Raw genomic sequence first — 12603 nt, 5'->3', positions numbered from 1 at the left:
AGCACCGGACTCCTCATTCCTTGACAGAGTAACTTTTTGCCTCAAAAAAAATATTCATCATCTAGTATCACCCCCGTCATCACCATCGTCAACATTATCATCATCATTGTATGCATCATCATCATCATCACCATCATTATCATCATTATCACCATCATCATTATCACCATCATCATCATCATTGTTATCTTTGTCATCATCATCATCTTAATCATCGTCCATTCATTTCCTTACGCTTATCCAGAGTCGGGTGGACGGGCAGCTGCCTAAGCAGGGAAACCCAGACTTCCCTCTCCGTCAGAAAGTGACTCTTTAACACATAAACAACAAAGTTATTACTTGTGCTGTAAAAAGAATCATAATTTGACATTAACTCGGTGAGAGAAGCTGATTCTGGGCATGTAGGTGAACCGAATCGACCAAAACCCCCTTCATCCTCCTCATTTGTGCAGATTCTTCCAGCCGGAGATGTAGAGGATGCTGCAGGACCACCACCAGTGTCACACACAGGTAACACACACCACCACGGTTCAGACCTGTGGTTGGGATTTCCTGTTTTCACACTGACTTCACATCAAATTAAAGAAGCAACTTTTAATATTTATGTTCAACTCGTTTGCTGAATGATGATGAAACAGAAACATCATGTTCCAAATTTGTCCCTTCAAGGCCTCCATAGCCATCAACTCTAAATAAAGATGCAGCCTAAGACGTTTCCAATCTTTAATAACTTTTCAAGTCTTCGTCTTCTCGTCTCATTTAACTGTTTACATCCAGGAATTTTCCAGGCTGGACATATGAATGAAGTATAGTTTATAGTGCTGAGCCCTCCCTGCTGTCCTGGTCCTCTGCCTCCCCCTGGTGGTGGGACTTAGCTCCTGCACTGCTCCTGGTCTTTCCTTCGCTGCTTCGCTTTCTGTTTCTCCAGCTTTTCCAGAGCTTTCCTCTCCTTCTCCGCTGCAGTTTGGACGTCTCTAATGCGACGTTTCAGCGCGCTGCGATCAGAAGAACTAAACACGCCCAGACCCTGCAGAGGACCAGAGGACAGCTGAGACTTCCGTCTCACATCCGGACCTGAAACCAAACAGCTTCAAGTGCAGAAGTCAGAGCAGCTAAATACACTTCCTGTGTCTACAGAGACGAAGACCTTCCATCCTCCTCATCCTCACCTTCAGCTTGCTGCCGTCCATTTGCAGCAGCTGCTCTCCATCGATGTCCTTAGCGCTGAATTCTGGGACGTACTGCTCCATGTTGAGTCCTCTGAGCCACTGACAGACCTGCTGGGTGGTCCAGGAGGACATCGCTGAGGACGGCTCGTCACAGGGCTGAGAAGGAAGAGGAGGAAGAGGAGCAGCGGTGAGTCCTGCAGGACCATCATTTCAAACAGACATTTCTGGTCTTTCTGTGCTTTACCTCGTCGGAGGACTGGGACAGGGTGTGGTATGGATGGGAGGATCTGGAGGAGGATTCACCAGGAGGGGAGGTGGAGTAGGAGGTGTGAGGAGGCGAAAACTCCTCACTGAGAGCCGACTCCTGCACGAGGAAGAGACAAAGATTCCTCTTTTAGTTTTCCTCTGGTGTGCAGAGCAGACCAGAGTTTGGAGGAGGTGCTGGTTTATTTCTAAAAACATTTCTCACTGCGGTCAGACCTGAACCTGGTTCTGGTTCTTCATCACAACTCAGACACGTGATGATGATCCTGGACGGGCATTAGTTACAGATGCTTTACGTGATGCCACATTTAACTGGCCTGAATGTAAAAGTAAAAGCTCTGTTTTTTTTTTCATTGTGTGAAGTATGGTGCCCCTCAGGGCTCAATTCTAGGCCCCAAATTTTTCTCATTCCCATCCATCCCACCCTCCCTCCATCCATGTCATCATCAGACACCCCGCTCTGCTACCGGAGCCCCTGCTGTCCAGGAAGGAGTTTAAAAGTGAAGAAGTGGCAGCAGAAGAAGAAGCAGAGCAAGAAGTAACAGAGGAGGAAGTAGGTGATGATGAAGGTCATGATGAAGAACAACCAGTACCAGAAGTAGAAAGCAGTAGAAGAAGTAGAAGAAGAAAGCAGGTTTTAGGATCGAAACTTTTCCGGGTTCAGCTCCTCAAACACAGAAGCAGAACCAGAGCTGAAGAGGAAGAAGAAGCAGTACACAAGGAGGAAGAAGGAGGAGAAAAGGTAGAAGATGACGGAACAGCTGATGCGTGAATGAGTGAGGATGATGACGATGATGATGAGGGGCTTGCTCCTACCTGGGAATGGGATTTGCTGGGTCTCTGGCAGCTCAGTGCTGGATGCTGATGCTTTTACTTCTAGTAGAAGAGATGACTGTAACGCCTGCTCTCTGGTCTCTGACCTGCAGCTACGTCACAACTCAGCAGAGTCCTGACGAGGACCAGAGGACCACATCACACCAGGTCTAAAACCGCTGCATCTACTCCCCGAGCGTTTCAGGATGATTTTAAGCTTCTTTTACTGGTTTATTAATGTCTTCATCAATGTCTTTTCTAGGTGTGTCTCCAGGTGTGTGTCGGTATGTTTCCGTGTGTGTAGGTGTGTCTCCAGGTGTGTGTCGGTATGTTTCCGTGTGTGTAGGTGTGTCTCCAGGTGTGTGTCGGTATGTTTCCGTGTGTGTAGGTGTGTCTCCAGGTGTGTGTCGGTATGTTTCCGTGTGTGTGTAGGTGTGTCTCCAGGTGTGTGTCGGTATGTTTCTGTGTGTGTAGGTGTGTCTCCAGGTGTGTTGCCAGGTGTGTGTACCTTCACTGTCGGGCCTCCTGTTCCTCCTCATATAGGCAGGTGAGCAGTCGGAGGAGGGGCAGGATTTAGATGGTGAGCTGCTGGGGGTCACCAGAGCCTCTTGTGACGTTGCATTGGTCAGCTGATGGTACCGCCCCTGTGGCGGAGCAGCCAATGACGAGTCTTCGTCCTCTGGAGAGTGCCGCCCCTGACAGAATGAGATGAAGCAGGATGAAGATTATTTATGTTGTTCATGTTCTTTTCTGTTATGAATTAGTCAACACATTTAAAATCTCTTCTGTAGTCTGATTGGTCTCACCAGTGATGTGTCAAAGGAGAAGGCTGGGCTTCGAGAGGACAACAGCAAATCAGGTGAGGGTGAGGAGCCATGCGTGGCCAGGTGGAGAGGTGCACGGGTGGACTGTAATGGACTGTCCTGATGTCACACAAAGTGATGATCACTGAATCGATCACATATTATTGATCTGATATTAAATGAAGCTTCATCCTTAATAGGCTGAACTCTACCTTCCTGTCCAGACCATCATCACCCTCCGTGGAGCTCATACTGTCATGGTAACGGGACCTGGAGGGGCGGTGCCTGTGTGCTTTGACGGACAGCTGCGCTCGGCCTTTCTGGATACTGTTGTCCAGCAGCTCGGTCTCTGGGATAGCTTCGTTCAGGTCTAGAACAACATTCAGGAGTCAGTTTCAGTTCTGGTTCGGTGGTTTACTGAAGGAGCTGAAAGGGTCAAGTTTTTCTGATGATTCATTCTCTGCTTAGTCCATTACAGGTCGCGGGTAAGCTGGAGCCTATCCCAGCATTTTAACACATGAGAGACAGGTGCATTATGTAAATCTGCTGCCAGAAAAGTGGACTCTGTCTCGGGGGACATGTCTACAACGTACACATGTCTACACAGTGTAGACCTGTCCCCACAGTCTACACATGTCCCCACAGTATAGAAATGTCCACACAATGTAGACTTATCCCCACAGTGTAGACCTGTTGCCACAGTATAGACCTGTCCGCACGGTGTAGACCTGTCCCCACAGTATAGACATGCCCCCATAACGTAGAGCTGTCCCCACAGTATAGACCTGTCCCCACAGTGTAGACCTGTCCCCACAACGTAGACCTGTCCCCACAATGTAGACCTGTCCCCAAAGTGTGGACCTGTCTCCACAGTATAAACATGCCCCCACAGTGTAGACCTGTTGCCAAAGTATAGACATGTCCCCACAGTGTAGACCTGTTGCCAAAGTATAGACATGTCCCCACAGTGTAGACCTGTTGCCAAAGTATAGACATTTCCCCACAGTGTAGACCTGTTGCCACAGCATAGACCTCCCCCCACATCATAGACCTGTCCCCACGTCATAGACCTGTCCCCACAGTGTAGATCTGTCCCCACAGTGTGAATATGTCCCCACAGTGTAGACTTGTCCCCAGAATGTATACCTGTCCCCACCTGTCCACATGATGCTGATGCAGCCATCCTTCAGTCAATCATTAATCAATATTTACCAATCACATATTTTTTTTTATATTTTACCACATTGTTTTTCATCTTTTAAAGTTTAACATATTTATGTTTTAACTATGATTGTTAGCTCCTCTGTCAGCATCTTCATTATCTGTGACTGGATGTGAACAAACTGTAGGATATAAAGACTTCCTGTCTGTTCTCCCCCATACGAAGTGTCGGGTTTATTTCCCAGGAGGAGGGAGGAGGAAGAGGAGAAGGAGATCAGCTGTAACAGTTGTTTGGTTTTTTAATAAAACATTTAAATCAGGTGACTGATAGAAAAACAAAATCCAAGGAAACAGATGATAGAGTGATGAAGAACAGAGAGATGATGGAGTGACATTAACTACAAGAGATGGAGAGATAGATGGATAAAGATAGATAGGTGGTGGGGGAGGGCTCGGGGGAGACTTGGTAGGACGGAGACACATCAGGTGAAGAAAGGGAGGAGGTGGAGGAAAGCATCTCCCTCTGGACGAAGAAAACATGGATGATATGAACAGAAAGAGAAAGCGATGAGCTGTTGACAGAAATCCAAAATAAAAACATGGAATTCTTTCTAGAGAACAAAATGACATAATCATCAGTTCCAGGAAGTCCAGTCCAGGTCCTGGTCTGACCAGCGACCTGGTGGACTCCCTTTGTTTTGAGAACAAGCCGATTTTAACTCTAAAAAGCTCCAATGGAGACTTGAAAATGAGAACTAATGACGTTTTTACTGCAATGACGACTCTTTTTACAGTTTTATTGAATCGCTTTTACATTTTGTGTCATTTCTTGGTCTGGGGGAAAAAAGCAGATGGTTGAAGGTTCCAGACGGTTTCTGGGAAGAATCAGGACCAGATTCCTGATCTATAAGCAGGCAGGTTCTCAGGCAAGCTTGGTCCCTCTTACAGCAGCATAACCGTCCCTTCCTCCTGGTGGTTGGATGAAGATGCCTAGTCAGTGAGAACAGATGGAAGCTTTCCTTATTCCGTCTGTCATTAACACGAACAGCAGCTCGCTCGTTCAGTCCGTCAGCAAAGGTTTCGTTAGTCTGCAAACCCGAGCTGCTGCTACTGGAGCCTGTTGGTCTGTTTATTATCTCTGAGTCTAGAATAATAATGATTAATAATTTGATGTTAAAATCTGCTTCAATATTTAGACATAGTTTATACATCGATGCCGAGACAGTAAGAAAAACAAAAGGTTTGGCCTCTCGTTTCCATGGTAACAGAGGTTTCGGAAGGGGCACCAGAGGGAAATTTACCTAAAGCAACAGAGGAATCCTGTCTGTGTAAACACCTACGAAGACTACAACAACAATGGCCGACCTCCATGTTCTGCCTGTGCTGCTGAATCTTTTTAAGCTTTTTGTTCTCTCACATAAAAACCTGCTACTGCAGGAACACGCTAATTACATGCTCCACATATTAAACACGCCTTTCTACAAGAGCTTGTTGTGTCTTCAGGGTGTTGTGCATGTTGGGTTGCAGCGTTTCACTGCGCCCTACAGGCCTGGCATGCACACTGCATGGTTTCAGTCCTGTGTGTGTTTTCTGTCTGCATGGAGGTCGTTTTCATTCTGTCGTCCTGTAAATGCAGTTTTCTCTTTACTAATCGAAGGAGAAAGAAACGCTTCTGATGCTTCTAGTGGCGTTTTTGGCAGATAGACGTCATGCTGACCACCAGGTGGGAGCACCATGGAGAGAATACCACCAGACAAGATGAAGTAGGAACCAGTAAATGTTGTGATGTGATTACAGCGTTCACATCAGATCAGACCTGATTGGACCGATGATGGTGAGTTTTTATCTTGTGTGTGCGTGAGACTCACCGAACACGCTGTCGGCGTCGTCCAGACTGGCAGACATGGTTCACCAGAATCTGTTCAGAAAGACACAACGATGAAGATCCAACAAACCCCACGCTCACCAGGATGATGGTAATGATTAAAGGAGAAAAGGTCCCCATGATGGAAACCAACGTTTCTTTCTACAGAACATCTAGAACCAGAGCTGATCGACGTTCTGCAACAAGGATGAGTCACAATAAATAAAAACTTCAAATAGAAACACATGACTTAAAATAACCAGAACCGGGTACAGTTCCTGTGTTCCGGGTGAGAACGTAGGGAACCGGATGAGAACGTCGGAAACCGGGTAAGAACGTAGGGAACCGGGTGAGAACGTCATGGACCGGGTGAGAACGTCGTGAACTGGGTGAAAACATTATGAACCGGGTGAGAACGCCTGGCAAAGATCTGGTTCATCACCAGAGGAGACAGCAGGTGGACATCAAGTGTTACAGGCTGATGTTGCTCTGGTGTCGCGCTGGTCCTGTCGCGCTGGTCCTGTCCTGTCGTGCTGGTCCTGTCGTGCTGGTCCTGTCCTGTCGTGCTGGTCCTGTCGTGCTGGTCCTGTCCTGTCGTGCTGGTCCTGTCATGATGGTCCTGTCTCACTGGTCCTGTCGTGCTGGTCTTGTCGTGCTGGTCATGAAGAAGATGGCAACTCCTCTGCTCTGCAGCACTGTGTGAAGAGCATCATGTCTCCGGTTTGCTCGGCGTAAGCTTCGTTTATGGAGAGAAAATCGACTCAGTATCATTGTGTGTGTGTGTAATACATAAGTTGTAAAGTGTGTAAACTAATGTGTGTGTAATTTTGGGTAGTTGTGTGTGTAAGACATGGTTTGTAAACCGTGTAAACCATTTTGTGTGAAACCTTAGGTACTTGTAAATGTGTGTTCTAATGTACACACAAATACCTAGAAATTACACACAAAGAATAAATTTACAGAAATTACAAAAATACACAAACATTAATATTTTACACACAAAGTTTTTACCCTCAACCTCACAAATCTAATAGTTTCCAGTTTAAGATGCTCGTTCACATGCGGATCGTTAAATACGTGTGCACGAGTCGCCTGATACACACAGACAAATCTGCATTTACGCACAGATCTGTTAACTCGCGCTCGAGAGGTTCTGAGACTCTTTTAACGCTTCCGGTAGCCTCACAGCTTCCTGCGCACACGGTGCGTTTAAAAGCTGGCGGAAAGCTGGGTCGTTTGGGTTTTTATGGGAGTCTAGTATTTTCTCCACTCTTGCCGAATTGGGAAAGGTGTTTTTCTGTAGGACAAAAAGAGCAGCTCATCGCCCACTGATTATAACACATAGACCTACATTTGCTTTTCTGTCTTTTAAATGTCTTATATAGACAAATAGGCATTCATCAGCCGTACACATGTAATTAGATGGATTAAAGAAACCACCGCTAGGTGGAGTAGTGCTTCTTTGGCTGAGAAAGGCAGAACGTCAAAGCAAGAGGCAAGACGGTAATGGCGGGGCGTCCCAGTCGTCCTCCATCTGAGGTAAGTATAAGTTAAACATGTACACTTTACAATCCCATTATAATAAGACAAGCAGTATATCCGCTTACATCGGATACTGTTTGCTGTCTAATAGTTTGGTGTACTTTCAATTTCAATCACACCTCGCTCTCTGCCACTCTCCCTACTTTGGTCCAGTACGTGAAGTGCCACACCAGGGAGAACAAGACGCTGGACCTACTGTATGCTAATGTGAAGGACACATACACCTCCGCCCCCCTCCCCCCGCTTGGACGCTCTGATCGCCTGATCCCCAACAACAAACCCTGGGTGACCCCTGAGCTTAAAGTCCTGCTGAACCAGAAGAAGACGACTTTCATTTTAGGGGACAGAGAGGAGCAGAGGAGAGTTCAGCATGAACTCCAGGACAAGATCAGGCGGGCCAAGGACAGCTACAGGAAGAAGCTGGAGGAGCAGCTGGAGCAGAATAACACGTGTGGAGAGGGCTGAAGGAGCTCTCTGGATTTGGACAGAGTGGTGCCAGAGGGACAGCTGATGGAGACCAGCACTGGGCCAATGATTTAAATCTGTTCTTTAACAGATTTGATTCTAACCCCCCTCCCTCCTCTTCACACATCCCTAGTCCAGCGTCTACCATCCCTTCCCCCAACCACCTTCATCTTCACCTTCACTTTCACCTTCCCCCCATCTCCACTCCACACCAATGGACTCCACCACCAGCCCCCCACTGCCCTCCACCTCCCCCCTCTCCCTTACATCGGCCCAGGTGAGGAGGGAACTGAGGCGGCTGAAGAACAGGAAAGCTGCAGGACCAGATGGCATCAGCCCCAGGCTGCTCAGGACCTGTGCAGACCAGCTCTGTGAGGTGCTCAGGTACATCTTTAACCTGAGCCTCAGTCTGGAGAAGGTCCCTGTCCTGTGGAAGACCTCCTGTGTGGTTCCGGTTCCTAAGATATCACACACGAAGGAACCGAACCATTACAGACCCCTGGCCTTGACCTCCCATCTGATGAAGTCCATGGAGAGGCTCATGCTCGGCCACCTCCGCTCCGTGGTGTGCACCACGATGGACCCGCTGCGGTTTGCCTACAGGCCAAACATCGAGGTGGATGATGCTGTCATCTACCTACTGCACAGGGCGCTGGCTCACCTGGAGACCGCTGGGAGCCTCGTGAGAGTCATGTTTTTTTACTTCTCCAGTGCGTTCAACACCATCCAGCCGGCTCTGCTGTGGGGGAAGCTGGAAGGAGCTGGAGTGGATGGAAAGTTAGCTGCGTGGACCATCGACTACCTCACCAACCGGCCACAGTACGTGCATCTGCAGAACTGTGTGTCTGAGGTGGTAGTCTGCAGCACGGGGCCCCTCAGGGAACAGTGCTCTCACCGTTCCTCTTCACCCTCTACACCTCGGACTTCACCTACAACACCAGCAGCTGTCATCTCCAGAAGTTCTCTGATGACTCAGCCATTGTGGGCTGTGTGTCTGAGGGGAACGAGCTGGAGTACCGGTCAGTCATCATGGACTTTGTGGACTGGTGTGAGCGCAACCACCTGTGCTTAAACACCAGTAAGACCATGGAGATGGTGATTGACTTCCGGAGAAGGACACTACCCCACACACTGGTGAACATCCAGGGGAAGGACATTGACCGGGTGGACAGTTTCAAGTACCTGGGTGTTCACCTCAACAGTAAACTGGACTGGTCACACCACACAGACGCCCTGTACAAGAAGGGCCAGAGTCGCCTCCACCTCCTGAGGAGACTGAGGTCCTTTGGAGTATGCAGGCCTCTGCTAAGGACATTTTATGACTCTGTGGTAGCCTCTGCTGTCCTCTATGCCGTTGTCTGCTGGGGAGCAAGCAGCACTGACCGGGACAGGAAGAGACTGAACAAGCTGGTCAGGAGGGCCAGCTCTGTCCTGGGCTGCCCGCTGGACTCTGTGGAGGAGGTGGGTGAGAGGAGGATGTTGGCCAAGCTCACATCCATCATGGGCAACACCTCTCACCCGCTGCACCACACTGTGGGGGGGCTGAGCAGCTCCTTCAGCAGCAGACTGAGACACCCTCAGTGTAGGAAGGAGCTACCGCAGGTCCTTCATTCCCACTGCTGTCAGACTGTACAACTTATCTGTATAGTCATAATACTGTGCAATATTTATTTATATTTTACTGTGCAATACCCCCCATTATCAATATGATCATATTCTTCATATACCACCATCACCATGTAAATATGTATAGTCTGTGAAGTTGTTGTTATATTTTATATATATATATAGTATATATATCTTTTATATTTATAATGGTACATATTTTTGCTTTTCTTAGACTTTTTCTTGTAAATAATTTATATTGCACCTTCTTGCTGTGATGCATGTTCACCTTATTCTGTCTTTCTGCACTTTATTCTATAACAAGAGCTGCTGTAACAAGTGAATTTCTCCACTGTGAGATAATAAAGTCTAATCTAATCTAATCTAATCTAATCTAATCTAATCTAAGCCAGGAAATCTAACGGGGTGTCAGAAAAATCGCCCTGAGCACTAACAAGCATCTGGAGGGAATGACCAGGAAACGCTGATGTTATCATAACCTTGAGGCACTGGGGAGGAAAGTCACCACAAGCCAGCAGGCAATCAGAACAGCAAAAATAGGGCCTAAAACTGCGAACAAGATATGCCACCAGCCACCTGACTGAAACCAAGACCATAACTCGGAAGAAAATCCAGAGCTATCACGAGCCTCCATCCCAGATAACAGATCTCTAAGGTGATCCTGAACAGAAGACAGATTAGTAGACATATCAGGAATGAATGTACAACACTCGTCCCCTATAACCTTGCAGCCCCCCCCTTTCAGCTAAGAGAAAATCCAGAGCCATCCTATTCTGCAGGGTCATGACCCGGAGGGCCTTTAACTCAGGTGTTAGTGCGTTAAACCCCTTAGTAACCAGAGAAGTGAGATTTTCTAAATCTACAGCTAATGCATCAATCTGCAAAGCACTGTTAACTGTACCATAGTGTGGAAAAATACCACCAAGCACTGAGTTAGTGGTGGAGATATGAGCTCGTTTAGCCCAACGAGGACGAGAGAGAACCTCAGAAAGACTTGACAACACACGGAGGTGAGGGATGAGATAAGCTAAATAGCATCTCCCACACCAATTTCTAGGCAAATACAGAAAAGACCCGCAAACCCAAACCATGTTAGTTGGACAACTAAGTTGGTTTGGGTGGACAAGTTGTCATGTTCGTCATGATGACTGATGACATGGCGTCGCAGTCTGTGTAACTCAGGAACTGAAAACGTACCAGGTGAAGGTGGAACAGGTGAAACTCCTGCTGTCAGGGCAGACAGCACGTACAGTAGCGAAAACAGTGCCGCTAATACAAACAGAGGCAGACACCAACCTCTGCATTGAAACACCACCAAATGTGCAGGTGGGAGACAGTATTGACGCATCCAGGGCTCCATTCCTTTTTCCCACAGGGGAAATGAACTGCACACCTTAAGGCAGGAAAGAGGTGTGCAAGCAGCAAACAGGGAGATCACTGGTGGGCTCAGAGCAGAACGAGCCAGGAAAATCCCCTCGTGTTGCTAGGCTCACCCGCTCTGTCCGGGGCCACGACGTCCCATTGCTAGGCTCCTTCTCAGGCTAAGGGCCAGGCGATACAGCTGCACCCTCGGCGGCGGCACCTGACGTGTTCCCGGACTCCAGCGAAATGGGCACCAGCCTGCAGTGTGACGCGTGGACCCAAGTAGCACGTTCTGCCACCTTCACGGCCGTGTCCGTCATCAGGAGCATCTGGAAAGGTCCACAGAACCGCTGGGAACGCCAGTGCTTCCTTTTGAAGTTCTTAATCAGGACCCAGTCTCCGGGACGGATCCAATGGCACACGGTTTCAGCAGAACGTGGAAAAGCATCATGAACAACCTGGTGAATATCAGAAAGCAGAGCAGAGAGTCGTTTGCAGTACATCAGCAATGCATCCTCACACAGGGAAGTGTCCGGAAGAAGCCTTTTAACAGGCCCCACTCCCAAACAAGGAGGACGTCCAAAGATAATCTCAAAAACCAGTGACATTAAAGCAGGATGCCCTGCTGGGCCATCCTAAAGGTATCTGGCTGGTATCAGATAAGTCACACAGGTCAGAGTGAACTGTTCTAAAGAATGCATCCACTTTTACGATAGCAACAGGCTACTCAGTATTAAACTCTATTACCAAAAACGTAAACAATCTTTTTACCTTGAGAGTGATCAGTATAACACAATATAGTAAAGGGAATATATGAAATTTCCACAACAGTAGATCAGCTTCAACTGTCTGGAGAAGAGGAAAAAAAGAAATCAGGTTTTTGTCTCGGACTAATTGAGGCCAAATCTAACATTAAAGCTACGTTGTGGTGCACAGACAGCATGGTGCACGACTGGGATACAAGTTCTAACAGATGTGAGCTTCATTTAACCTGAAACAGCTGAAGATGGATGAAGATGCAGCTTTTGCTCTTTTATCACATGCAGAACATTTCATTTCCATCCCACTTCCTTCATCCAACCTTTACTCAGTAGCTTCAGCTTTTTATTCCAGTAGAGAAACTTGAGTTTTAGCTTTTATTTTTAGGGCTCAGTCTTCAGTTTCCAAGTCACACATCTTCTATCAGATAAAAAGATTCATGTCATGTCTCGCCTTTACTTTGACTCTACAGACTGGATCATTAAAATGATTCATTCCTGCCAATTACTACAATAGATGAGACAGCTTGAATCTTTTCCTGGATTTAATCTGATGTTGTGAAGAAGTTCAGACATGTTGATGTGGTTTTTATCCAGATAACTGATACAAAGCAGATCAGCATGAAAATGTGAGGGAGCGGCTGCAGATAAGATGGTGGATCATGGACACACTGTTGAACAGCAGGTGTCAAAGCTGGAAGAAGATGATCCATGAAAATAGAAGCTGAACTCTGTGCACATCATTTAGTTGAAGAACAAACTGCAGCAACTTTTAG

General features: G+C 47.3%; 1 protein-coding gene across 1 annotated transcript; it reads right to left on the bottom strand.

The window, feature by feature from the left end:
- Nucleotides 1-539: 539 nt before the first annotated feature.
- Nucleotides 540-6385, bottom strand: LOC121636058 (sterile alpha motif domain-containing protein 14-like). Its single transcript, XM_041979392.1, has 8 exons — nucleotides 6079-6385; nucleotides 3262-3419; nucleotides 3053-3169; nucleotides 2742-2941; nucleotides 1639-1699; nucleotides 1414-1533; nucleotides 1170-1325; nucleotides 540-1027 (listed from the first exon to the last, which is right to left on the bottom strand). The coding sequence occupies exons 1-8, from the start codon at nucleotides 6113-6115 to the stop codon at nucleotides 872-874; spliced, it is 1005 nt and encodes a 334-aa protein (XP_041835326.1). The 5' UTR covers nucleotides 6116-6385; the 3' UTR covers nucleotides 540-871.
- Nucleotides 6386-12603: the final 6218 nt, after the last annotated feature.

Source organism: Melanotaenia boesemani, assembly GCF_017639745.1.
Source record: "Melanotaenia boesemani isolate fMelBoe1 chromosome 2 unlocalized genomic scaffold, fMelBoe1.pri SUPER_2_unloc_3, whole genome shotgun sequence".
Taxonomy (NCBI): Eukaryota; Metazoa; Chordata; class Actinopteri; order Atheriniformes; family Melanotaeniidae; genus Melanotaenia; species Melanotaenia boesemani.
This window is presented reverse-complemented; position numbering and strand designations above follow the sequence as displayed.